The sequence below is a fragment of the Psammomys obesus genome, unplaced genomic scaffold (assembly GCF_907164565.1).
Source record: "Psammomys obesus unplaced genomic scaffold, mPsaObe1.curated_primary_1811, whole genome shotgun sequence".
NCBI lineage: Eukaryota > Metazoa > Chordata > Mammalia > Rodentia > Muridae > Psammomys > Psammomys obesus.
This window is the reverse complement of record NW_026595981.1, coordinates 12,400,740-12,428,645: the sequence shown is the minus strand read 5'-3', so window position 1 is coordinate 12,428,645 and position 27,906 is coordinate 12,400,740. Positions and strand designations below refer to the sequence as shown.

The window sequence follows — 27,906 nt, the reverse complement described above, 5'->3', positions numbered from 1 at the left end:
TAAACATACTAAAATCTGTACACCTAAAGAAGCTAAGCAAGGACGATGACCCTGGGTAAGATGCTCAATCCTCATTCAGATAGGCAAACAAGATGTACATCGGAAGAGGGAGAAAACAGGAAACAGGACAGGAGTCTACCACACAGGGCCTCTGAAAGACTCTACCCAGCAGGGTATCAAAGCAGATGCTGGGACTCATAGCCAAACTTTGGGTAGAGTGCACAGAATCTTATGAAAGAAGGGGGAGATAAAAAGACCTGGAGGGGACAGGAGCTCCACAAGGAGAGCAACAGAACAAAAAAATCTGGGCACAGGGGTCTTTTCTGAGACTGATACTCCAAACAAGGACCATTGATGGAGATAACCTAGAACCCCTGCACAAATGTAGCCCATGGCAGCTCAGTGTGCAAGAGGGATCACCTCCCCCTGAGGGACTCCCAGCCTTACAAGGCCACAGAGGAAGACAATGAAGCCAGTCCTGATGAGAACTAATAGACTAGGGTCAGATGGAAGGGGAGGAGGACCTCCCCAATCATTGAATGGGGGAGGCGCATAGGAGAAGGAGGAGGAGGAAGGGTGGAATTGGGAGGAGATGGGGGAATGGGCTACAGCTGGGATACAAAGTGAATAAACTGTAATTAATAAAAATTAAAAAAAAAAAGAAAAAGAAAAAAAAAGAAGAAGAAAGAAAAAGAACATGCCTCTAATCCCAGCAATTGGGAGGCAGAGACAGGTGGATCTCTGTGAGTTCAAGGCCAGCCTGGTCTACAAATCGAGTCCAGGACAGCCAAGGCTACACAGAGAAACTCTGTAAATCAACCCTTCCACAAAAACAAACAAACAAGCAAAACATGGCTTTTTGTTTAAAACACAACAATACCACAAGCCTAAAAGCAATGGACAACATTTAAAAAGAAAAAATTATGAAAAAGAAAAGAAGAAAGAAGAAAGAGGAAAAGAGGGAGGCACATGACTCCATATAAATCGGCAGAAAAGTGTTTCCCCTGTGTTTCACCCTCAGCACTGCAACAAACACACAAGGGGAAGAAAGAGAAACAGAGACAAGACACATAGAGACACACAGAGAATATGACTCTGACTCTCTTTTCTTTCATTATTTTTTAATGTGCATTGGTGTTTTGCCTGCATGCATGTATGTGTGAGGGTGCTAATTCCCTATAACAGGAGTTACAGACAGTAGTGAGTTGCTGTGTGGGTGCTGGGAATTGAACCCGGATCCTCTGGAAGAGTAGTCAGTGCTCTTAACCACTGAGCCATCTCTCTAGCCCCGTGACTCTGATTCTCAAGCACACTTGCTAATTAGGGAATACAGTACTCTAATATTAACACAGACCTCTCACTAATGATAATATTTTAATATATTTACCTGTGTAAGAATCAGGAAGTACTTTAAAAATCAACTTGTATTTTTGAACCCCTTTCTGAAATATATTGGTCATTTTCTTACCTAAATAAATTATAGTATACATCATTTAATCTATATATATTATGACACTTCAAAAATATTACCATGGGCATCATTAACAGGAACTAATGGGCTAAACTCATAAGCTGCTCAGGAGAGTCTTATGTCTATACCCATTTCTTCCTTTTAATTCATCTGAAGGACATTGTAATTTGAAGGACAATATGTAAACGTTCTAGTTAATATAGCATTTTTTTTTTTTGCTTTTGGATGCATATTTATTTTATTTGTTGAAAATTTTCCTATGAAACATCAGTTCACAGATTATTAAAAATGGGACACACAGCCTCAAATGAACAGATTAAATTAACCTTGCCACTGGATTATCAAACTGGAACAACAAGGTATCTAAAGTCAGAAAAAAAAGTTTTAAAAAATTCCACCCATAGACCTGGAGGCTAGCCAGACATGGTGGCAAAGGGAAGAAAGACTGAGGCTGGCATGTGCTACATTCGTGGATTCGGGACCCTTTGGGCTACACAGCAAAACGCTGCCCTCAAAATAAAGCAAACAAAAACAAAGAGTAGAGGCTACCAGGCTTTCATTCTTACATTCTTAACACCCTATGGTTTAGGATCTCAAGACTTTGTCCAACAGCCTCAATAAATGTATAAAGATATCTAGAGGTAAAGGTCAAAAAGGGACATCAAACAAGACCGCTGGAACTGACCCAAAGTCACATGCTGGGCTTTCCTTTCTCATGATAATAGCAGCGATGCTGAGTGTTTATCCCAGTCTTTATTTCAAAGAGCTTCAGATGCTTTGCAAACTTCACTCACTAATCTTTATTAGGCCTTGGGAAGAAAACACTTTTCTTCCAGAAGAGTCCTCAGAAAGGAAGGATGCTACTTACAACCAGGAATAAGGTGAACCTTTGTCCCTCTCTACCCTACCCCACCCACCTCCTCTCCGAACTCCCACTGTTTTGTACTGGTGATTGAAATGAGTTATAATACCATGCAAGTGCTGAAAGGTTAATAATGGTAATTGAGTTATAGGCTGTGTGTGTTTAATCATGACAGGGAACAAGTAAGTAGAAAAGACCAGGAAACCTGTAATTACCTTTATCCTATTATCTACCTATTTGGGGGAACAGGCTTCAATTTGGTAAAGCTACAAAACATTGACTTTTCATTCCACAGGACTGTATTTTCATCTCAGGGATGGCTAGAAGAATGGTCTTTACCTGAAAAAAAGTGTCAGGGCTGCAAATATTTGATGGGTGTTATAATTAGGGCTCTGCCTTGTTCTCATTTTCATCTAATTCTTCTCAGATGAGGCTCAAGGACTACTGAGATACTTTCCAAATGGGATACAGAATTTTATCTGCTGAGCCTCAAAAAACATGTTGAGACCAGTACGGCACAATGAAGTGGGCAAGCTGGTCCCTTCCACAATCCCAAATGCCTTACAGCCCTCGGGAGGGCTGCAAGGAAACTGAAGACACTTCAGCATTTTAAGCAGTTGCTTCCACCAGGTCGAAAGGCGGAACGCTTCTGCTCTGTGTTGGTGATCAGCTTATTGACCATGGACAGATGCTAATGGCTTACCAATGCAGAATGGCCACACGTACAAAGGTCCAGGGCAGAGAAGTGAATCACCACAGCACAACCAAGAGAGACACAGAACTCAAGTCCCCACCCCAGAACTCACAGCTAGTCATTCTCCTAGCCACTGCCTGCACTATATTACTGGAACATTAATCAATCCCTTGAGCCACAGATGTTTAAAGCTAAAGCTTTATCTTTGCAGCCACAGGAAAAGATGGGCAGTCTAGATAGTTGTTTGAGCATAATACCAAACAAGTTAACTGTCTCTAAATAAATAACCCCCACACTTTTGAATTCTTCTGACAGTTACTGGATGAATGAGAAGGAGCCCAAGTCTAACTGCTACTACTGCTATTTCACATGTGCAATCTTCAAAGATACTCTCACACATTATTTCACCCATTTACCGCTATTATCCCTACTTCACTCATGAGGACACAAGCCCTCAGAGGTTATGCAGTTTTCCTTGAGGTTACGAAGCTAAACGGGATCAGAGATATCAAAGCCCAAGAGCACGGGGAGTTCTGTTCCCTGGCGGATGTCCCCACTCCCTACAGGCCTTTGTGCCTTATTATCGCAGCGTCTGATAGATGGGATACTATGCACACAGCACCATTTGGAGGGATATTATCTTCAGTTATTTGATTGGTGATGGAAATGATGCTCTTAGGCTGGAATGCTTCTAGCTGTATACAAAAATTAAGAGCTAAGGAGGGAATTCTGCCCGGAAGGAACCCAAGAAACACTCTAATAACTGAAAAGGAAAAAAAAAAATACTAATAAGATTGTTTTGCTACCTCTCAAACAACTGCCTAATTGCAGAGCTTTCATCACGTGGCCACGCAGATAAACATGCTAGAAAACCAGCCAGGCGCTACAGCAGCTTGTGACCTCTGAGAACAGTGCATGGGGGTCTCACCCTGGAATGTGTCTCCTCTATTTTGGATAGATCATACTCATTCAAGCTCTTCAGATGCAGAATTTCATGAGATAAGTTTTAAACATCAAGTTACCACATGATTCGTTATCATTAGTAGATCCTTACAGAAGTCTTGAAAACCAGGTGGACACCAAAAAACCAGAACATTGCATCTCCTCCATTTGATAAACAACATAATGATCACCAAAGGCCATGCCAAAACCTATCCAAGAAGTCACTGGGAAAACTAGCTCTGCTCTGTCCTCTTGAAGTGAGGACATGCCATGCACCCACTATCCGGTTTCTGGGTAGTTTAGCTACAGGAGGAAAATCAGATCTTCTGGCAGCATTTACAGGGCAGGGGCAGTTGTTACGAGCCTGACTTTTGATTCCACCATCTCTGCTAGGACAGGTGGTATGGCAGGAGTGTGGGAACACGCCAGACAGTCTCCAACTCAAACTCCCTTTAGAAAATAACAAAAATGGGAATGAAATGTCAAATCTTGTCCCATACCTTGAGGCATGGCAGCCAGCATTAATCTGATTCAAATGTACAGCTCAGGAGAAATAAGACTGTGAACAGGAAGTCAGCTGTACATTGCCTCCTCTTCCTATCCCCCATGCCTGATAGTTTAACTTTCTATGTCTTTATCTAGACTAGAAGGACTATTATTTTCAGTAAACTTTACTTATATGATATCAATGTAGTCTTTAATAATAATAATACCTGAATGGCAAAATTTGGTTTTTGTTTGAGTTTGGGGTTTCGTTGTCGCTGTTTTGAGACAAGGTCTTTCTGTGTAGCCCTGGCTGTCTTGGAATTCTCTTGGTAGACCAGGCTGGCCTCAAACTCACTGGGATCTGCCTGTCTCAGTCTCCTGAGTGCTAGAACTAAAGGTTTTCACCATTATACCCTCCAAAAAAAAAAAAATGCTAACGCCAATGTTCTGAGTAGGAGGTCATTCTGTCACCTGGAACTTCATGCCTTGACATACATTTCTTTTTCCTTTTTTCCCCTTTCTTCCTTCCTTCTTTCCTTTCCTTTCCTTTTCCTTCTTTCTTTTTTTTTCCCCTAACACTGATTTGTTTTCTTCCATCCAAATAACAACTAGGCCCAACCATGCTTCAGCTTCCTTCATCGCTCAAGGTCAATTGTGTGGCCATAGACTGATCTTGACTAGGTACATTTTCATTGTTAAGTAGAATAAAATGGTAAATCCACTTATTTCATAGTTTGCATTACCATCCTAGAGCAAACCAGTGTATTTAAAACTTCTGAGAGGGCTGGTGAGATAGCTCAGCAGTTAGGATTGGCCACTGTTCCAGAGGACCCAGGTTCAGTGGCCAGCACCACATTAGGTGACTCACAGCTGCCTGTATCTACTACAGTTCCAGGGCAGGTTCTCCCTCTTCTGTCCTCCACAGGAGCCACACATGTGGCATATCCTACACAAAATGCACACACACACAAATAAAATAAAAATTGAAAAAAAAAAGTTTGAGAATAGTCTGTTGTCTATGAAAAAGATTAAAAAAAAAAAAACAAAAACAAACCAAACACCCACCAAACTGTAACATGTTAGTTCAGAAAAGAAAAATACATAGAAAGATTATTTTTAGTGGCAAAAATAGACAAGTGATGTTTCTCCAAGGTCTGTCTTCAGGGCAAACCTTTGTAACTGATGATGTCTTTTTTTTAACCACAAAGACACCACAAGAAAGCTCTGAGAGTCCTCTTAGAATCCTTGTGGGGGGCACTGGTAACCACCACTATTGGAAACGGAGTTTTTTGGGTGCTCTTGGAATTTGATTTCCAACCACCACCCTGTCTCTGAGGGCAAACACTCTCTTCAGTTCACAACCACAAAGCTAAGATTAAGGTAACACTGTACTTTGCTTGGGGGCACAGTTCGCCAAATTTGCTTTACCCATCATTTCAGTTCTCTTTTTTGGTTAATGTTGTTAATATGTTCTATGAAAGAAAACTGGATAATATATAAAAAGGTTTTCAAAAACTCAGAACTTTCCTGGATTGAAAGAGGGTGTTAAAGAGGGAAACAGAAAGCTCAGAGAATAATGTCCTCCAGATGTCAAAAGTGTAAAAATAATTAAAATAGTGAGTGAATCTTTGCTCTCACCCAGAAAAACAGTTCTGTAATTTCCAGTCTTAATTCTCCTTAGATGACAAATGAGAAGGGGCCAGATGACAGTGCTGAATATGGCCATGCCTCTTTTTGTCTGACTTAATCAATTTAAATCTAAAAGCAAGTTCCTTCTTCATTTACCTGCCAAGACCTGAGTTCAGGCCCTCGGGGTGCTGAGGTTTCCTTTGTGGGAGAAAATGACATCATCAACACCTCAGAGACAGTAGGGAATGCTGAGAATGTGGCTCCCAAAATTTGGTGCTATTATCAACTGCCCAGAAAGAAACACCAAGTTCCCAAGAGTTGGAAGCAATGAAGGTTAAAAAAGACAGTTTTGTTGCTTAAGGTTTCTCCATAGTTCCTAAAGTTTCCAAATTCAAGGTTATAAAATAGCAGATACATAGGGTGGGTGGCCTCCTCTAGTAAATCTGCAGCTCCAAACCCAAACATTCCTGGGATAAATCCAAGTGCAAAGGCAGAGGCACTCAACCCATTTGTCCCTCTCTGTAGCTCATCTAAGCAAGGAAGGATAAAGATGTAGTTACACAGGCTCTAAGAATGTGCTTAGGGGGACTTGGTAATGTTGCAAGTTTGCATTCAAAATAAATTCTGGGCACTAACATAGCCCACCAGTCTCCTCCAAGCTTCTTTTGATGTCCAATGACTAAGGACATGGATCTTTGATTATATCTTTCTTTTTTTCTTTCTGATTTTTTTTTTTTTTTTTTGTTAGAAGAAAATTCTTTGCAGGGCGTGAACAGCAGGAGAAAGAAAAGATTTTTCTGAAGTGCAAACGAGTTGGAAACCCCCTTGGGAAAGGCTCTGCCTCCCAATCTTTGAAAGGCACAGGCCTGCCTGTACAAGCTGCCTCTGCCGACTGGCCTCCAAGGAGGCGCTTTTGGGTCTACTGTGGCCCTCACAAATTTCACGGCAGCCCTTCTCTTTTATTTTTGCAGATAAACATTCTCTGGGGACACTCATTGCAGAGATAGTCACGGTTTAGGGCCAAGGCACAGGGACTATTCAGATGGCTCCATTTCCACCCTTACAAACTAGAGCATGAACACCTACCAGCTGCTCTGAAATCTTAGTGCTTGTGCAATTATTCAGCTTATCTCTAGTAATTCAAGCTCACAATGTTTTAAAAGCTCAGATTCATGCTCTTTGTCTTCCATGGTTTCCTCTGGTTCTAGGTTATCTCTAGTTCTTCCAGGTCTTTCTTAAGGTTCGACTAGATTCCTTTTGGCATTGCTTAGTGATTAAGGTCAATATGGTTCCATCATAGGAACTGGAAACAGTTTTGATGATTTTTAGCATAAAGGTCCTCAATTCAACTAAAGGAACTTTAAAATCTAAAACACCAGAAAAAGCCTTACTTTTCACTTCTTTCCATGTTAAAACTGTAAGGACAGAACAGGACCAGAAGACGGTAGAGATTACTGTTGTTCTGCAAAGTTGTCGTGTGACTTTAATCAGACTTGGGGGGGGGGTTATTTTCTGTTTTGCAGTATCTACCATATATTTTATCTCAGATAAAAGAATCCTGGTATAAAGCCACTCCACTTATAATCCCAACAAATGGGAGGCAGTAGCAGAAAGACTGGCAATTTCAAGACCAGCCTGGACTACAGAGTGAAGTAGCTGGAAAAATGGCTCAGTGGTTAGGAGCACCGGCTGTTTTTCTAGAGGACCCAGGTTCAGTTCTGAGCACTCACACAGAACCTCAGCACTGTCTGTAATTCTGGTTCCAGGGATCCGGTGCCCTCTGTGGCACCAGGCATGCATGTGGAACACAAAAACATATGTACAGACAAACACTGGTATGTAAAAATTTAAGACACATAGTGTTTAGTGTGTTAAATTTATTTCTACTTGCCTGGTATGGTGTGGCACACACCTTTAATCCCAGCAAAAGGGACATAGAGGCTGGCAGATCTCCAAGTTCAAGGCCAGCCTGGTCTACAAAGTGAGTTTTAGGACAGCCAGAGCTACCCAGAGAAACCCTGTCTCAAAAAAACAAAACAAAATATTCTACTTTTTTGTTTGTTTGTTTTAGTTTTTTGAGACAGGCTGCTCAAGACTGGCCTTGAACTCTCCAATCCTCCTACCCCTGCTTCCCAAGCACTGGGATTATAGGTATAAACCTCAAAATCTGGCATATATTATGCCTATTTTTAGAATAATAATAATGATAATAATAATAATTCTAAAAGTTTAAAGGCAGAAAGGATCTTGCATTGCTGTTTTCAGTATCTTGTTTGTGACAGGACTTCACTGTTTTACACAGCCTGGCCTGAAACTCACAGTGAAGAAATTCTTTATTGCCACTTCCCAAGTGCCAAGATTAGATAGAGCTCATCATATCTACTTTTATCTTTTAAATAGTCATAAGGCACCTATGGACTTTGTAACTAAGTGGTCCCAAGTAATTTAATGAAAAAAGTTTAATAATAATATAAAGATGTACACGCCATTACAGTTTACTAACCTTGTAACACGCTACAATGCTGAGAGACACCCCCCTCGCGTGATATTAACGCCAACAGATTTTAGAGAATGAGGCTAACACACAACCATAGCTAAAATCAGCCATCTAAAGAAAACGCCAACCTCGTGTTGGGGCACCCCTCAGTAGGTGGACTGCTTGCTTAGGGTGTACGGGGCCCTGGGTCCCATCCCCGGCACATCTCATAAAGACAGGCATTCATGCTGAGTTTCTGTAAGCCCCATGCTTGGGAAATGGAGACAGAAGGATCACTCAAGATCATTTTTAGTTACATAAGGAGCTCAAGACCTGCCTGGACTATATAAGACTATATCTTAAACAAATAACTACTATGTTAAGAAGCATTTTGTTGTTGTTGTTAAATGGAGATGTATCCAAATACTTCACTTTCTATATAATAAATCTTATTTTTTTTTCCTTCATGGAATTCAGGTTGTAAAGAAGCAAAACCAAAATACTTGAGATTATCAACTCAAAGTGCTGACTATACAAAATTCCATTTAAAGCTAATCTGTATCAACAGGAGCTTCTTCTACATTTTGGAAAGTCAGTTTGCAACCTGAATGGAAGCCAGCAATGTTGAGTTATTTGGACTTCTACAGAGAATGCTGCTGAGGTACACGGTGATGCAGGCCTGTACAGGGAACAGAATAGCCTACATGACATTAGTTAGCACCCTACTACTTGGGCCACATGCCCAGCCCATTACAGTCAATCTGACCAACTCTGGGGGAAATAAAAACTGGAGCTCTGGAGCTTTTTTGTCTGTAACTTTCCTCTGCCAGTCATCACACACGGCCCTGCAGGAGTTGAAGATGCTGCTCCCCAGCTGGACCAGGGGAAGGGGCTGCTCGCATCTCTTCTGTTGTTAGCATCTGGGGAAGCCAGCAGAGCTTCCACTTGTGATGAATTTCCTCAGTCTAGATTCCCAAGAGCATCTTGCTTTCAGATGACTGATCCAGGTTAGAGACGACTTGGTCTACAGTGATTTTTATGGTAGAATAAATGACAATGAACCACACAAAGTAATGCTAAATTTTTGACAGAATATTTTTTTTTCTTGAATTGTTTTAAAGCATGCCTTCTAGTTGACTAGGGATCAAGGTGAAAGACATCCCAGTGTAGTCTGCGATGTTTTCTTTTCTTTCTTTTGAGTCAGGGTCTTATTCTGTGGCCCATTAGTCTTGAACTTACAATCCTCTTGCTTCAGCCTCCTGAGTACAGGAGTAATAATCTACACTGTCATAGTGGACAGACAGACAGAACTCTTCTTCCTGTGTGATACTTAGGCTCAGACCTAGGGCCATCTGCATATAAGACAAACACTTATCACTGGGCTATATCTCCAGTAGTATATCTTTTTAAAAGACAATCAATCAACGATTACTTTTTAAATTATTATTTTTATGTGTACAGGTGTTTGTCAGTATATATGTCTTTCCAGTACATGCATGCCTGCCCCCCACCTCAGGAGTCAAAAGAGGACATCAGCTCCCTTGGAACTGGAGTTACAGACAGTTGTTAGCCACCATGTGGGTGTTAGAAACTGAGCGAGGTGGTCTTAACTGATGAGCCATTTTTCCAGCCTAGGTTTTTGTTGTTGTTGCTGGCTAGCCTGACCCAGGCTGGCAGTTCTCTTGCTTCATCCTCCTTTAGTGCTGGGATCATGAGACACAATACCGGCTTATTTAAAAAAAAAAAAATGTTTTTGTATTTTTGACAAAGGGTCTTATTATGTGGTCCAGGCTTGCTTTAAGCTTGTTATGTAGCCTAGGCTGGCCCTGATCTCTCAGCAAGTTCTCCTGCCTAAGTTTTCTAAATTCTGTAATTACATGTGCATGTCACCTTGTCCAGCCACATTGTCTTTTTAATAGACTACTTGTTTTGTTTTGTTTTTTTATTTCCAGCAATGACAACACATTGTTTACAATGAATAAACTTGGCTTAAAATATCAGCCAATAAAATACATCAGTTCTTTGGCTGACATTTTTTTGTATTCAATTCTTTATCTGTAAAATGAAAAGAATGGGCTACGTATTTATTTTATTCTACCTTAACCCTGATGGTTTACCAGGCAGAACACCTGATACTTCCCCTTCCCCTCTCCATTCCCATACAAAAACTATTTTTTTTAAATTATTTATTTATGTATTTGTTTTTTAATATAGGAGTGCTCTATCTGCATTATACCTGCATGCCAGAGAGGACATCAGATCTCATTATAGATGGCTGTGAGCCACCATGTGGTTTCTGGGAATTAAACTCAGGACCTCTGGGAAGAGCAGACAGAGCTCTTAACCTCTGAGCCATCTTACCAGCCCCCCACAAAAACTATTTTAACTGTAGCAACTGAAGACTCCATAGTAGTAGACCTTGATTCCAACATAGTGCCGATACAGCCTTCACAAGAGTGAAGAAGTGGTCATGAGAGTATCAGAGAACACAGCTCTAAGTGGAACATATAAAATAAGAGCACATAAACCTGGACCATCAAAGGACTTTAGAGTGGTTAACTGACCAGACTAAGGAAATTCAAATTCAACACAAATTCCAAGATACTAAAAAGCATGGGACAAATTTTCCCTTGAACTATAACGCTTAGAATATATTCAGTAAATCTGTTATTTACAAACTAAAAAAGCTAATAAACCTTGTATTTAAAAATACCAAGTCTGGAGGTGAGTATATAGCTCAATTAGAAGAACACTTGCTTACAAAACACAAGGTCTTGGCTTCAATCCCTAGCACCACATAGAGAAAGACGACAGACACATACACACAACACGAGAGAGAAAGAGAGAGGAAAAAACACTTTTTTAGGGTATTTCAAAAGCAGAGTTAGGAATCACAAGTTTAAGAAATAAAAAGATGAGGTCCTTTGGATATATCTTGTAATCAAAGGTTTAAAGTCAGTACCCAGTACTTTTTCTTGGAAAATCAGAATTTTCTAAGAAGCAAAGGTTGAACTCGCTATGAAATAAATGCTGAGTCAGGAGATGGGTTTGCTAATACTAGCACTTGGGAGGTAGAGGTTGGACTAGCAACAAGTTCAATTCCAGCCTGCTATATACAGCAAACTCCAGGCTGGCCATGGCTGTACAGTGAGACCCTGTCTCAAAAACAAAACCTCCCACAACCAAATAAGCAAAACTAAGGCACAAATAAGTAAGTAGGGGCTGGAACTATAGATTGATAAAATAATGTTTGCTTAGCACGGTTGGAATCCATCTCCAGAGTCAATCAACTAATTAATAGATAAACAAATATGGTAAAATGTTGTACAATGGAACACATCAAATATATTCATGATAGCTAGCCATGGTTGATTTTGAAAGAATCAAACAAATAGTTGGCTGTAGTAAAAAACAATGTGATGAGATAAATAAACCCATTTTGTAGAACTTTCAGCTCGAAATTACCTATGTTTGCTCAACTAAGGCTCTACCTAATATAATAAGGCATTATTTCTAGGAATATAGCTTTCAAAAAAAGTGAAAAAAAGTCTGTTTTCACAGTGTTCATAGTTTCCTAAGAGGAGACAGGCAACTAGAAAAATAAAATGTCATGAGAGGGAATGACTTGGAAAAGAAAAATAAACCATAGCAGAGGAATATGGGCCATGGAGAGAACAAAAAGAGGCTTAAGAATGGTGGGAGAAGGCCTCATCAAGGCTTATTTGACATCTAGGATGGCATTTGGGGACTAAGGGAAGACAGCGGCTGGGGTCTAAGTGAGTATGGCTGAGGGCCTAAGAAGAAGACTACCCCGCAGGAGCGTGCAGCAGGAGCGTGCAGTCTAACTGAAGGCTTGAGTGGCTGGGGCCAAATGATGGGGAGACCAGCAGAAAGAAAGGGAGTAGGGTCAGATCACTAAGGCTCGTACGGGTCACTACAGATTTGGGCTCTGACTCTAACAACTCTCCAAAGAATAAAAGTAAGGTCAGAACACTAGTTCAAAGGGCTTTCTGAGATGAGGCATTTATGAGTGACATTTATCCAAGTATTGACTACCTCTGCCACTGACAATGTTTTAGCCCTTCCTTTACATAATATAAGTGACCTGAGGAAGTCTGCATACTCAGATATCTTTAAAAACAGATTTCTCACACCTGTAATCCCAGCATTCTGGGAGGCAGAGACAGCCTCTGTGAGTTCATGGCCAGCCTGGTCTACACAGGGCTATTCGTCTCAAACAATCAACCAAATACACTTTTATCTTTTAAAGGTTTTTTTAAATTACTGCTTCATGTGTACGTGTGTCTTCACTGTATGTATGTCTGTGCATCACATGTGTACTCGGTGCCTGCAGAAACCAGAAGGTGTCAGATCCCCTGGAATTGGGGTTACAGACAGCCGTGAGCTACCATGTGGATGCCAGGAACTGAACCACGGTCTTTGGCAAGTGCTTCTAACTTTGAGCCTTATTTCCAGGCCCTAGGTTTCCCCTCTGTCTCCTGTAAAGCACAGTGGTTCTGCCTCTGTGCACTCTGCCCTTGCCTCCTTGCCCTACCTTGTCCTATCTGGCCGGAAGGAATTTGGGAATCAACTTCAGCTTCATCACCATTTAAGTTTAATGAATATCACCCTCCCCTTTTTCTCTACAATACCTTGCCATTTCTGGATGCCAATACCGCAATAATAATTCCCCTCTATTCTATTTGCCAACTGAATGGAAAAAAAAAAAAAAACAAAGCCCATAAAAGGGCCAAAAAACCCTTTTCAAGTGAACAAGATGCAAAGCAATTCTTTAAAACTAATTAAACCATTTATGTATATGTATGAATGAATGGATGTGTGTATGTTGAGATAGTGTTCGTCTGTGTGGCCCTGGCTGTCCTAGAATTCACCATGTAGACCAGGCTGGCCTTGAACTCAGAGTTCTGCCTGCCTCAGCCTCCCAAGTGGTGGGATTAAAGGCTAAGCCACCACTACCTGGCTCTCTAGAAATATTTTTAATCCTGCATATAAAAAGTTAAAAAAAAGAAAAAAAAGTAAATTGTTAAAGAAAATGATCTCCATTCATTTTAGTATTAAACCAGGAAATTGCTGCCCACAAAATCTGCTAAATGAACACTACATAGAGGGTGGGAGCAAGATTTGAAACACAATTCATTTATTAATTCTTAATAGTGAAAGATATTTATGAATTTTAGGTTAATTTTTACCATTTCTACATGGAATACACACACACATCTACTTTATACGTAATTATAAAGGACACATCCTTTTGTTTTTGTTGATTTTATTTTGTTTTGTTTCTTTGTTTGAGACAGTCTCACTAAATAGCCCCGGTTGGTCTTGAATTCATTATAGAGTCCAGGTTGGCTTCTAATGCATAATTCTCCTGGCTTTAGTCTCCTGAGTTCTGGGATTACAGGCCTGTGCCACCACACTCAGGAAGAGATTTCCTCTTAATCTGAAAAGTACCACTAAAAATATCCTGCAGCTGGTGCTGGAGAGATGGCTTGGTGATTACGAGCACTGGCTGCTCTTCCAGAGGACCCAGGTTCAATTCCCAGCACCCACATGGCAGTTCACAACTATCTATAATTCCAGTTCCAGGAGCTCCAATGCCCTTTTCTGACCTCTTCAGATTCCAGGTATAAAAGAGGTACACATACATGCAGGCAAAATACCCATATACACAAAATAAACATTTTTTAAAAATATCCTGGAGCTTCTTCTTTCCTAGGTTTTTTTGCTAGGTTTGTAACAAAGAACCAAATCTAGAATACCTGGGCAGGGCTCATATCTGGACAAACTTTGTATCTTACAGTGCATTTCTGAATACCTTCCAAAGTCAATTATTAATTATATTTTCTGCATCTCCATTAACATGAATAACTATGAGTTGACTGTACCTTGAATATTTACTCTGTAGTTCTTTTAAAGGCTGGCAGCAAAGCAAAAAGAAATCATAAAATCTACTCTGAAATCTGCATCCAAGTAACTCACTTAAGCAATGTCAATTAAATGTATACTATTTCAAAACTTATTATTTGCATTCCAGTGTTAGTAGTCATCACATTTTAAAATGAGCAGAAAGGTAATGTAACAGAGATACTGGACAAACATTCTGACTGTCTCAGATTTCTGCAAATCATATTCAAAATGAGAAAAAAGAGAAATACAGACATTATTAGATGGTAGAATATTGTGTCTCCAGGATCAACCTCTGATAATGGCATTCTGGAATTCTATCCACTTTTGGCATACACAGGATTTCAGAATTGGAGAAACACAGCTATACAGCTCAAGCTCCAGCTATGCCAATACTCACTAATACTAGTTATTTATTCTCTTAGAGATATTAAGTCCTCGGTTTCCTTTTCTATAAAATACAAGAAATAAAGTATAGAAAACTTTCTTTCATAAAGTTATAATGATAATTCAATGAGCTAATACATGTAAAATGTGCAGTATGGGTTTTGTAGCTATTATACTTAAAGCCCTCAATGTAACAGACACCCCACCGAGTTAAAAGCTGTTTTGTTGCAATTGCACAGCTATTTGGGGTTGGTTAGTTCCTTAGATCTACAGCGTGCAGCCAAGGACTGTCTCTCTGACACTGGCCAAAACCTTAAATTTGTAAGTTTCAGGTTATCAATACAAATAAAGTAAAAATTCAAAAAGGGCTAAGAACATGCTGACAGGTAGGTAGAGTGAGAAGGAAAGTAGAGACACTGACAAAAGGAATTTGTCCGGGAGGCACTCCCTGTTACTGGCCAAATGTGAAGCTACCCCCCCCCCACCCCCGCTCACATTGCAGGTCTGCTGCCTCCGGGCAGTGCATTCTAATCTTGATTATAATTTATCCTGGAGACTAAGAAAATCCAGAGCAACCAGCTGAGCAGGAAGAATGTGGTAGCCAAGGACTGGTGACCTCTGTTGTGCTACACTAAGATCCTCATATTCTTTTGCTTAGAGAAGACTTGGAGTTCTTCTAAATAATACTTAAAAGAAAACATGACTACAATTGGGTATAGATGTGGCACCCATAATATCACTAGACAGTAACAACAGAAACAAATATTAATTAAAATAAGCAAGACAGAAAACTGGAAATCAGACAATGCTCAGTTCTAGGGTATTTCCCATCAGCAATGGTAGAACCAGGAAACAGAATACGTTCAAAAAAATATCGGTTGTAACCACCATCATGTATAATTCTCTTTCTAAGTCACCACCAAGTATTTGAAAGTCTCAAAAGTCTCCCTGGCCTGTTGTGGGGTTATTTGTTTGTTTTGACAGCTATTTAAAAAAAAAAAAAAAAAAACAAACAGATCAGAATAGCAGTGATAACTTATTTTAAGTATACAAACTGAATGGACGACAAAAGGGGGAGGGAAGTAGAAGGAAATAAAAAAGAGGAAGAAAGAAAGATTTGGCAAATCTAGGGGGAACCTGAGAGTTGGACACTTTAAAGTTGACGCAAACCTGCAGGAAGATTAGGAAGATACAGTAACTCAAAGAAAAAACTTTGGGGCAAACCAGAAATATAATTGTTCAGGGATAAGATGAGAAATTCTGAGGAAAAGATAAGACTCCAGAAATAGAAGGAAACAGTAGCAAAGACAGCCCCTTTTCACTTTCTTCCAGTACACCAGAGAGAGATAGCAAAGAAAAAAAACCAGATATTACTGCTAAGAAGGAGAAAACTAAACATAAAAAGTAAGGAATAAGAATCTAGACAAAATTCGTCACTGCTTGGCTTTCAAATGCTTGTATTTGAGAATTATAACCATCAGAAAAAGTTGAGAAAAAGAAATTATTTAAAAGGCAGTTGCATGCTCTATTTTATTGTTAAACAAAAGGGAGGCACATTGCCATGGGATGGTTCCCTTTGTTTAAGGATAATTAAATATGTAATACAAATGAAATCCAATTAATTTGGTTTTCATGTAAGTGTATGCATCCTGAATTCATTTGGGAAAATGGAAAGGAATGTCTAATGTTCAGAGTGACAAGGTTATTCTTTTTAAGCACTGTTTTATCTAAGCTTTCCTGTGCATTTTACTCCACTTTTACAAAGACCCAATTGAATCTTTAGAGACAACTAATCTTCATAGGAATAATTCATAGATAGAAGAATGCAGGGAATTGTTCATTTGTGGTATTGGGATACAGCTATCTGCCAAGATAGCTAAAGTGCAAATGAAGGGACAGAGCAGAACTCCAAATAGAAGGGTTGGTTAGCTAGTCTCATAGTTAACTGAGTGGCAGTGCAATCTGATGAACAAACATCATGGATTTGAGACACACAAACCAAGCATCCCTAACACCAGAGCTCTTTGAAAGGGCTAATCAAATTATGAATAAAGATATATATTTTACAAGGTTTATGAAAAAAAGAAAGTTTGTCTTCAGGAGTGATTTAGAGAATTTAGCTGAGTACTGTGGATTAAAGCACTGTTCACAGGCCAATTCCTTTATGAAAACACAGGCAATTCAGGAAAGAGTTCTACCATAGGACAACCAGCGTGAACTCAAAGAGGCCGCTGCGTCCTGGAATAGTTGAACATGCTTTCAACAGGGTCTGAGTTAGGCAAAGGCTACTGTGGCTCCCTAAGATGGCACACACACACACACAGATGGCTTACTGAGAAAACTGGCTATGTTAAAATTCACAAGGCAGGCACCTCAGAAGCTTCATCAGGCCAGCAGGGAGGCAAGGCCAGGAAGCACGTTTCCTTTCACAGCACTCTGATCCCAGCGAGTCACTATTCCACCTTCTAGTCCTCTAGTTCTATCCTGGAGCCTAACTCAGGCGATAAATAGACTCTTATCCACATCAAATCTCAGGGCAACTTTGCAGTCTGTCTGTTCAACCAGGAGAACCTTCTACAATTTTTTATCCTCTTTATTTATTCCAGTTTCAAAATGCTGTCAAAGAAGTGCAATACAGAACCACTACATCATATACAAAAATGCTTTTTTTTGTTGTTGTTTTTTTGACTTTGAGACAGGGTCTCTTTGTTTCCCTGTCTGTCCTGGAACTTGCTATGTAGGCCAGGTTGGCCTTAGGCTCCAAGACCCTTTGCCTCCTGAGTGCTGGGATTAAAGACATGGGCCACCACACCTAGTTAAAATAATCATGTTTGAAAAATAAGTTTGTAATTTATTTCATGTTCTTCCCTTCTTTCAATTCATATAACCATGAACTAAAATTCAGAGTCCACACATATCACAAAATAAGAATCTGACTGGCTGCTAAAACTGACCATGCGGAAGAGCACTTAAACCAGCCTCCAACAGCTACGGCAAGACGCGGCATTTTACAAAAGAAGTCCCAGCAGACAAGCAACATCTCTTTATGAAGTAAGACAGTAGATTGCCCCGCTGAAAAACACAGCTCACCAAGCTCTCTGCCTTCACCATGCTCTAAGGCAGGCTGTGGCCGCAGTAAGTTAATAAATTCAACACATAAAGAATAGGTGGTATGTGAATGAACTACAGCCCGAAAGCCTGAGAAATTGTGTCGGAAAAACTTCATGACTCCAAAATATATATATGCACACACACATATACACACATATATTCAAATAAGCTTTTAAGGTTTTGAACTGCAGGGGCCCAGTCCATACTTTGGGTCCATTTTGTGACCTAGTGCTCTCCATTTGGGGATTAGCAAAAGGGTGCCACATGTGGTAGGAAACCAGCCATAGCATTCAAGTGACACTGTAATCAAATATGCTCCAAGGGCAGTCTAGACTTTCAGGGTGCCTCTGACCATTAAAATTAACATTTACATTTTATAGGATGTAAGCTATGTTCCTCAAGTGAATTAAATATACTCCTGTATGCTTCATCTATCAAAAATAGTGCCCCAAATACATGTTTGTAAAGAAAAGCTTTATTATGTATAACCCAAAAGGTTATGCAATACCAGTTAAAGCAGATTATCTTCTAAAATACAAAATTTATGTATTTTTAAATATAAAATAAGGATTTGCTTTAAGCTGTCAATAAAGCATTATCCTCACAAAAATGAATAAATACAAAACTAAACAATGGAAGCCATTGCTATGAGTTTTGATTTGTCAAAGGAAAAAAAAGGCATCTTTCAAACAGATGGAACATAAAACAGAATAAAGTTATACTTGCCTGCATTAATTTCCCTTCTGCTGGAGTCACTTCTGCAACACCAGCAAACACGCCTTCCAAAGTAAGATTCCGTTTTCCTGTGGGGTCCATTTTCAAGGGGATCACTCTGATAACAGCCTTCTGCTCTGCTGCTCTTTCGGGGTCTACCGCTGCTGCCAGCACCAGCCCTGTCCGTGCAAAGCCTGCGTGCAGAGTCACCGTCAGCAGCCAGGGCCAGAGGACAGCCAGCTGCCGCTGGTGGCCTCCACTCATGCTACCAGCTGCACCAGTGCTCTTCGCCCACGCATATCGCGTCCGCTAGCTCATCCCAAAGGCAGGTCCTCAGTGCACAAAATGGAGGGGAAAGATGCTACTCTTCCGTTTCAGGGAGCCAAGTCACATTCGGGTCCTCCCTTTTTTCTAAAGTATATTCCAAGGCACAGGTGGCATTCCCGATGAGGAGGAAAAGACTTTTTTTTTCAGCCCACCTCCCGGGCAGGTGTGTGGCTCTCTCCCATTGTCGCTGTGAATACAGACACACCTCTTCTCCTCTCTGGAATTCCCAAACGTGCTTTAGATACCAGCATGAGTTGGTACTGTGTCAGGTCACTTGCTGTTGGTCTTCCATATGTATCGGATTTCTGAAGCACTAAACCCAACGTTGATGACTAAAACAAGTAAACAGCTAAGACAGTGCATCAAAGGTTGAGAGTGAAGAACTCCAGCTCAGAACATGAAGAGATCCCCTTTTTAAGCCAGAAAAAATTGTCAACGGTAAATGATTAAAGTCCATGAGAAGGTTTTCTTTTTGATAAAGGAAGAGTGGAAATGAATCAGGCCACACCTGGAGGGATGTCTAAAGATGCTACAGCATGTACTCATTAGAATGTCCATGCTAAACTGTGTTTCAGCATAACCCAGAGTTCTAGGCCTACTCAACTTTTTATACTTTTTAAGAACTTCAATATATTATTTTTGTGTGTGTTCCACCAAAAGTGCCTGTAAAATCAGGCACAAATTCATACATCTTTGACATATGACAGAATTAATCTGAGTATCAAAATCTCTTCCAACTTCTATATTGAGACACTTGAAAAGGTTAGCTTTCCAATTTTTTTCCCAGTTAAAATTCATATTTCTGTTTCCACTTTCCTTTCCCCCTTAGGTATTCCAGATTTTATTCTCCAGCTTGAGAATATTTTGCACTTTGACTTTCCTCCACACGCTGTGAAAACTAATATCTAGATTTTATAGTCTATAATCTTCTGGATTCAGAAGAAAAACAAAGGACTACTCCTAACACGTTTTCAAATTCCTTGAGGGGGTGGAGAATTAAACATAGGGGAGTAGGGAGGTGACTAGTCACAGGCTCTAAGTTGAGCCTGAAAAAAAAAAAATCTAAGCTGAGTAGAGATCTGTGGTATTTCTAGGCTCCTAGGAAACTTTGGATTCTTTATAAACATCAGATTGTTAAATGCGCACCCTTAAGTAACTATAAACGCACTTCACCCACAAAGCATGGTGTTGTTCTGAGGTCAAGTTTAAAAATCCTATAAAGTCTTCAGAATAAGTGCTGAAAAGCCAAGCAGCCAAACACGAACTTGCTACATAGATCCTTTACTCTTGCTGAGACAGAGGGAGGGAGAAACCAAGAATTTCAAAAGAAATCTGCAAACCTGTTGCGCTGTCAGGCCCACTGGAATCCACGGGATGAAACAAACTCAATTATGCTTTTATAAATCCTGCTTAAAAAAAAAAAAAAAATCTGAGCTGCTTAACCCAGTGTGGCTCACTCTTCCACTTCCACTGTGCGATCAGACCAAGCGCCCACACCGCAGGTAGGTGCCGAGAAACTCCGAAGCCCGAAAAAGCAATCCACGCAGGTCAAAGGCAGACACTCATTCCAGGACGAGAGCTACTGTCCTCAAGAACTCTGGAAATGCTTAAAGAAAATCCAAAACCATCTCTGAACTCTAACAAAAGTCCCTTTCTTCTACCTCCCCCCTGTACAGAATATTAAATGATCAGCTCTTTGAAGAGATAAGAAACAAACTAGTAAATATAACAATTCACTACCAAAAACACAGAAAATCCCAGATGGAGAAGGCGGTATCTCTGAATCATGGATGGACTTGGAAGTTCAGAAGAAGGCAGGATTCCAGGGCTTCCTTTCCAGAAAGACAATCCTGGCTCAGCTCCCTACAGCAGGAAGCCTGTGGTTTGTAATTGGTGTTCTAGCTCTGACTCCCTCCCCTGGGACTGCAATCACGCTCTCTACCTGCTGACAAAGTGAGGGTGGAGCAGCTACGCGCAAGCGGCCCCTCCTCCTCCTGGGGCAGGCACTCACAAACTTAACCAAAAGTCTTCTCCCGCTCTCTTTCTGGTCTCTTGCTCCTTTACTCCCTCTAGTGAGCCACAGTCCAACTGCACTCAATTCAATCAGTCCTTACCTTTCCCTACAGCATATAAAGCAGGGCCACTCCAACGTCTTTAAGGAGAGTCTGTGAGCACAGAGCACAGACGGCGCTATGAGAAATAAACAGAAAACAAAGCAATCCAAAAGACAAAAGAATGGTCCAAGGTCTTGTAAATACAAGTTCAAATAGATCTCTACTCTTTGCATGTTTCAGTGTCCATGAATGGCAACAGACCCAGAACTGAGAGATCTTACACTGAGTACTTGTTGCTTATGTCTGTCACCATGGGAAGATTGCTCGTTTTCTGCATAGCTTTTCTTCAGCTCCAACTAGTTTAAGTGTAGTCGTTTTGTCTAAACTGCGCCTGTGTGACTCTCTCCAATCAGCCCGGTGTCAGAAGTCTAGGATCTGTTCTTCCCTCTCACGGTCCAGGTCAGACCTAGCCTCTCAGTGCCAGACTCTAAGTTAGTCTGTCATAACAGAAGCCAGGACTTAGACTTATGGAGCTGAACCAGTGGCTCACTGGGTAAGAGCACTTGCTGCTTGCTCTTCCAGGGGACTTGGGTTTGGTGCCCAGCATCCACATGGTGGTTCACAACTGTCTACAACTCCACTTCCAGGAGGTCCGACACCCTCATCTGGCCCTCCACAGGCAACTGCAGGTGAAACACACATACACATTAAAAAAAGACCCTTTTTTTAAGTTAAATATGCCTAATAAAAACAGTATAGGCAAGAGAAGACTAATTTCAACCAATTACTACATTCATGTAGCATAGCTCTTTATGGTAATCTTGAGATGGAATATTTGAATATTATAATATTTACTTTTATAAAATTGCACTTGACTGTGGTCAGACATTTCTTTTTTAAACTTTCTATGTATGGAAGTTTTGACTGCACATATGCTTGTGTACCACGTGTGTGAAAGGCCAGAAGAGCTTATGAAGCTGGAGTTACAAATGTTTGTGAGCCACCATGTGGGTGCTGGGAATCAAACTCAGGTCCTCTGGAAGAGCAGTTAGTGCTCTTAACCTCCAGGCCAGTTTTCCAGCCTCATGGTCAGACATGCCATTGTTGAACTACTATTTTTTTCAAAATTCTAATCATGAACAATGTGAACAAGTCAACTCTATTGAAATGTATATATTTTCAACAATTATGACAAATTTCTGTGTTTTAACTCCATATTTAGATTAACTTGTTTGTGGGTAACCAGCCAAGCATGGTGGCTCACAACTGTAATATCAGGGCTCACAAAACTGAATGGAGAGAACTGTTATCAGTTGGAGGCCAGGCTGAGCTGTAGAGTGAGTTCCAGGTCAGTCATACGGGAGGGCCCAGGCCAAACAACAACAACAAAAACCCTATGGATAATTGCAATTGTAGGCTTGCTGTAAGGATTAACTGATAATTTTTCTATATAGGTTTAAGATAGTCTCAGAATTTTACAATAACTAACTAACCTGAAGGATACAAATGCTAAATGTTTTTTTTTTTTTTTCCCTGAAAAGGGGGTTTGTGTGTCTTGCTTTTAGCCCAAGCTAGCCTATAACTCCTGAAACTCCTGCTTAAAACCTTCGAAGTGCTAGGATTATAGGCATGCACCACTGTGCCCGACTAATTTGCTTAAAAATTTAGAATGTACTATTCTGTGTGTGTGAATAATATATGTGGGGGTGCATGTGTGAAGGTAAGAGGACAACTTTGTAACATTGATTTTCTCTCCACCAATTCAGAGGTCATCAGGACTGCACAGTGAGTGCTTTACCTGCTGAGCTATCTCACTAGCCCAGATGTTCTGCCCTTAACCATAAGTGACATTTAATGCACACACTCACCACTGCCTATGGCCCAACTAAACTTAAAAATGCATTTTTTAGAAAGAGACATTTTTTGAGTACATCTGTGTATGTGTGTCCAAGAGTCCTAGGGGGCTAGAGAGTGTCAGATTTCCTTAAAGCTGGAATTACAGGCAATCATCAGCTCCCCATTGTGGTTGCTGGGAACCAACTCAGGTCCTCTGCAAGAGCAGTACAAGCTCTGTAGCTGGGCAAGGTGGCACACGCCTTTGATTCCTGCACTGGGAGGCAGTGGCAGGTGGATCTCTATGAGTTTGAGGCCTGCCTCATCTACAGAGCAAGTCCAGGACAGCCAGGGCTCCACAGAGAATCCCTGTTTCAAACAAACAAACAAACAAACAAACAAAAACAAACAAAGTAGTGCATGCTGTTAACTGCTAAGTCATCTCTGCAGCCCCTAAAATGAATTATTGACTTTGCACCATTTCCTCTCTTGTTGAACATTAAGGACATAACTATATAGATCTTTTGCAAGGATGAGAGCCAATTCTGCAAGAGATAATTCTAAAAAATCTATTGCTTATCTTAGCTTTGCGTGTTATGTAACTGCATATCAAAACAATTACATTGACACATTATAGAACATTAGTACAAGTGTCTTTAAAGAGAAACAGTAACTTCTAGGTAGACTGCACCTTTTCCTTCCTGACACTCGTAGAGGAACTAATAGTTAATGTACATACTTAATTGAAAAATAAAACCTTAAGTTATAAATTTGGTTGCTTTTTCTTGAGGAAATTCTGAAATCTGGAAATGATGAAATAAATTTATCATGAACTTGGGACTGTGAAAGGCTGAGGGTCAAGCCAAACAGCTCTATTCATGTTAGTGCATTTTGATCACCAAAATGACAGGATAAATTATTTTTTTAAATTAGGTCTGATATGCCACAGCCCTTCCCAGGAAATGCCATCAGATGGTACCATGTGGTGGCGAAAAGCCTGTGTCACTGACTCTTCTTTTTATGGTGCTGAGGTTTAAATCCAGGGCCTGAAGTTTAAATGTCGGGCAAGTGCCCTGTCAGCAGCATCTCCAGCCCAACATTCTCTTAGGCATGAGACAGAACATCCTTAGTGACCGGCTTTCCTATGTGGACTAAAATTACTGAAGACTCTTCATCCTTTTCTGAAACCCAGGATTCGGTAAAATACGTATAAGAAATGTCCTTATTCTTAGAAACATTAAATTTTTTAATCATCATTTAAAAAGAAAAAAAATTAAAGGTCTGGGCAACTTTTTTTAAATTTTATTTTGTTTTGTTGAAACAGTGTCTTGGTCTCATTTATCCCGGGCTGGCCTCAAACTCACTATGTAGTGGAGAGTAACGTGGGAGCTCTGGTCCTCCTGAAACCACCTCTTCTGGGCCTGCAGGTATGCACCACACATCTGCTTTATAATGCTAAAGATAAACCTGGGGCTTCATGCACAGTACCAATGGAGCTACAGCCAAAGCTCCAGGGCGCTGTTTACAAAAGAAGAAATCAGACCGTGTATGGTGGCACACACTTGAAATGCAGAACTCCAGATACAGAGGCAGGAGGATCACTGCAAGTTTGAGGTTAGCCTGGTCTATATAGCAAGTCCTTGTCTCGAAACAACAACAGAAGGGAGACAAAGCACAGTGCTTGCCGAGCGTGCATGCCAGGCTCTGGGTTCATCTTCAGCACTGCAGAGGAGAAAGAGAGAGAGAGGGAAAAGAAATCAGATTCTTTGAAAAACAGAATGCATTGACTTCGTGAAGTTTCCAGCATTAGCGCTCATAATGACTGAATTTTCTATTGGTTACCAATAAAATAGTAAAAACAACCAAGACAAGAAGTCTAGTTGGAACATTCATTTTATTATTGACTGACTGAAATCGATGCTTAAGGTGCTGAGATGCTGAGGTGCTAGAGGGGAACTCTGTCAGCATGTGTCAGGCCCTACTGGCTAATTCACATGCGAGTTTCACTTTACTGCTTGCCATTTGCACAAGTCACTGATGATAGCTTTAGGAGATGGGCTCCAGGCATGTGAGTAGAGCAGGAGAGCCAGCTCCTTTGTCTGGTGTGCTCATATATAAAAAGTCTGGAAAGCCGATCAAGGCATTTCATTGATCAAGCCTTAAAACCACTGAAACCATGTCTGTGCCAAGGTTCCTGCTTGACACATGTTCCTCAAAAGATTATCACTTTCAATATGCATAAGGCTAAGAAAGGCTTATTACCTACACAGCTTATTAGCTCTTCAATGTGACAGAGAAAAAGCCGAAGTTCCTTCATTAGGAAGCTGGATTTCCTTTTCAGATACATTGCCAAAATATTTGACATGGATAGAAGATGTAGATGTCTTGATAATCTGTGCGTCTTTCAAGCCTTCCTAATAAAGACGACTAAGTGCCCAAGACGTGAGCACCAACTAGTCGAATTAGATGGATCAGAGAAACTTTTCTTTTTAGAGAGGCACTTTTCAAAACCTACATTCAAAACTAAAGTGAGTCACTGTAGACCACACAAAGCTTACTCTTTCCAGAACAGCCAGAACTCTGTAACACTTCTAGGTCTGACACCATTAGGGAGGCACACGCAATGAAAGACATGAACTGTGAATCCACAATGGCTACTATAGTGCTAATGTCATTATTAGGTGCTTTTTCTTTTACATTAGCTTTAAATTCATAGACTTTCCTTTCATTTCTGCAGTGCTTATTAGGAAAACAGAGGTAGAAGCCAGCAAGAAAGTTCTAGTCAAGTTAAAGTACTTTACATCAGAAAATCAGTTCTTGCTGTCATTGGGTTAACATGGATCTGTTACAGAAACTGGACATCCAAAATGTCCTCCCTCTCCTTAAAAATCATCCCACAATCCTACTACTCAAATGCACAGTCCTACAGAGGAATAAGAACAAAATGATGATAGTCTACACCCCACTATCCAAAAGTCTCTCAGAAGCTTAAGCCATCTAATATTTCAAATGTAGACTATTTTTAAAAAATTACAGCATAGCTTCTGATAAATGATAATGAAGCAATCCCCCCAAATTGCACACAATACCTTCTATGAATGAGAATTTGTACTTGCTGAATGTAAAAATCTAAAATAAGAAAACACTGTGTTAAACTTCTCAATGTTTTTGTTCACATATTGTACATTTACCCTTCAAAAATAAAATTACACATGTATCCTTTAATCCTTCTATTCTGCAATGTTAATACAAATACAAAGCTTTAAAACTTTTAATCTATCAGCATTTATAAATATAATTAAACAAATTAAATATTTTTCTTTAGAAGACATTTATGTAAGTGATATTAACAAAACTTTCTATTTATGATAATTTATCATTCAAATTAAAGAAAGACATGAAAATGGAAAAACACTCCCATTAATATTTAAGATTCAGAGGCTGTTAGTATGATGGATGGGTCAAGTCCGGATGCCTTGTTCTTGAAACAGGATGTGGGTTCAGAAACAAAAGAAGTTTTGTAAGTTAATCGCTTAGAAAATGAGCTTTTTCCAGAACTTCCTCCCTGGAATTCCTGCCCCGCTTGGACTTGTGATATTGGTGACCTCACATGTCTTTGTTTATCACACATCTTCCCTAAAGGATCACACTGTGACTTGAGGCAGACGACATTGTGCTGACTACAGTTCAAAATGGCATCACAACTCAGCACACACACTGCTCCAGTACCATCAACAGCAGTTTTCAGATGCTTCTTGAAGGCCAGGACTTTTCATTTGAAAGGAATCTGGGCAGTTAAAAAAAAAAAAAAAAGAAAAAGAAAAATGAAAAAAAAAAAAAAAGGCTGCTAGATGTTTAGCAGTTTGTCAAGGTAAGTAATCTGAACTGAACAGCTGTAGTAAACACCAAACTCCCAATTTTCAATTTAACAAAATCTCAATGAACAAAACAAAAAAATGCTTTTTTTTCCTTAACAGAACTGAAAAAATCCCAACAGTGTGTCACATGCAACACTAGTCGGCCTCCAGCTATGGCTAGTGCACAATGTCACATTTGTCATCCATTCCTCCTCACTCTTTTAATTCTTCCTCCTTTGGAAAGTGCTCCTGCTTGCAGGCCACGTCCACCAGCAGATGAAGATCTAGAAAGAAAGGATTGTTTACTCACTCTCTGCCTCTTAGGCTACAGACTTCTACAGACAAGCCTTCAGACAGGAAGAACAAGTTGTCTATAGATAATCTGTGTAAGTGGTTATAAATTGTATTTTTTCACCAGACTCCCAGTGTTAGGACAGTTTTATCACCCTTTAAAGCACACTCATGGAGCCAGGTGTGAATCCAAGCAGATAAACATAATTTAAAGTATTGCCTTTTATTTACATTTAATCTCAGCACTGTAATCTCAGCACTTGGGAGGTGGAGATAGAAGGGTTGGGAGTTCAAAGCCAGTCTTAGCTACTTAGGGACGCTCATGTAGCCAAGGCTACATTAAGATCCTGTCTCAAAACAAACAAACAAACAAACAAACAAACAAAACTTAAAAGAAAAAGTATAAAAAGGAATTAAGATTAAATATACACATATAAACAAAATTACACACACACACTGCTCCTGCCCTAAACTGTAACAGGAAAGGAGGCATACCCTCATAGAGGAGGAGGCATGCCCTCACAGGGATTAAGAGGCAAAGCAGTTCATCGGGAGTGGAAAACAGTCAAAATCGTCAGCTCAGGACTCTTTTACAGTGATACTTGTAGTACATGTATGTAACATATGAACATTTTAAGTAGATGAGTACATTATTTTAAGTCATCTATTTAACTCTGACAGGTGAGTAGATCACTGTGAGGTGGGCAGCTAAGCTCTTACATGGCTGGAAAGTAAAGCAGTGTTTCCACCTTATAACACACTGGAACCACTGGGCCATCTTCAAAACCAAGGCCTGGGGCCTCTACTTCAGACATTTTCATCGAGTTGGAATGGAGTGCAACCTAGG

The 27,906-nt window shown here is 40.2% G+C and overlaps 2 protein-coding genes across 2 annotated transcripts in view; both read right to left on the bottom strand.

Annotated features, from left to right (window-relative positions):
- Rnf43 (ring finger protein 43) overlaps positions 1 to 20,931 on the bottom strand; it is a 66,420-nt gene extending 45,489 nt beyond the window's left edge. The window contains exons 1-2 of the mRNA XM_055619952.1: positions 20,365 to 20,931; positions 18,710 to 19,434 (exon numbers count right to left, since the gene is read on the bottom strand). Coding sequence (XP_055475927.1) covers positions 18,710 to 18,961 — 252 coding nt within the window. The 5' untranslated portion in view covers positions 18,962 to 19,434; positions 20,365 to 20,931. The remainder of the gene's footprint in view (positions 1 to 18,709; positions 19,435 to 20,364) is intronic.
- A 6,043-nt stretch (positions 20,932 to 26,974) lies between these two features.
- Hsf5 (heat shock transcription factor 5) overlaps positions 26,975 to 27,906 on the bottom strand; it is a 42,827-nt gene continuing 41,895 nt past the window's right edge. The window contains exon 6 of the mRNA XM_055620622.1: positions 26,975 to 27,052. Within this exon, the coding sequence (XP_055476597.1) occupies positions 26,982 to 27,052 (71 nt within the window). The 3' untranslated portion in view covers positions 26,975 to 26,981. The remainder of the gene's footprint in view (positions 27,053 to 27,906) is intronic.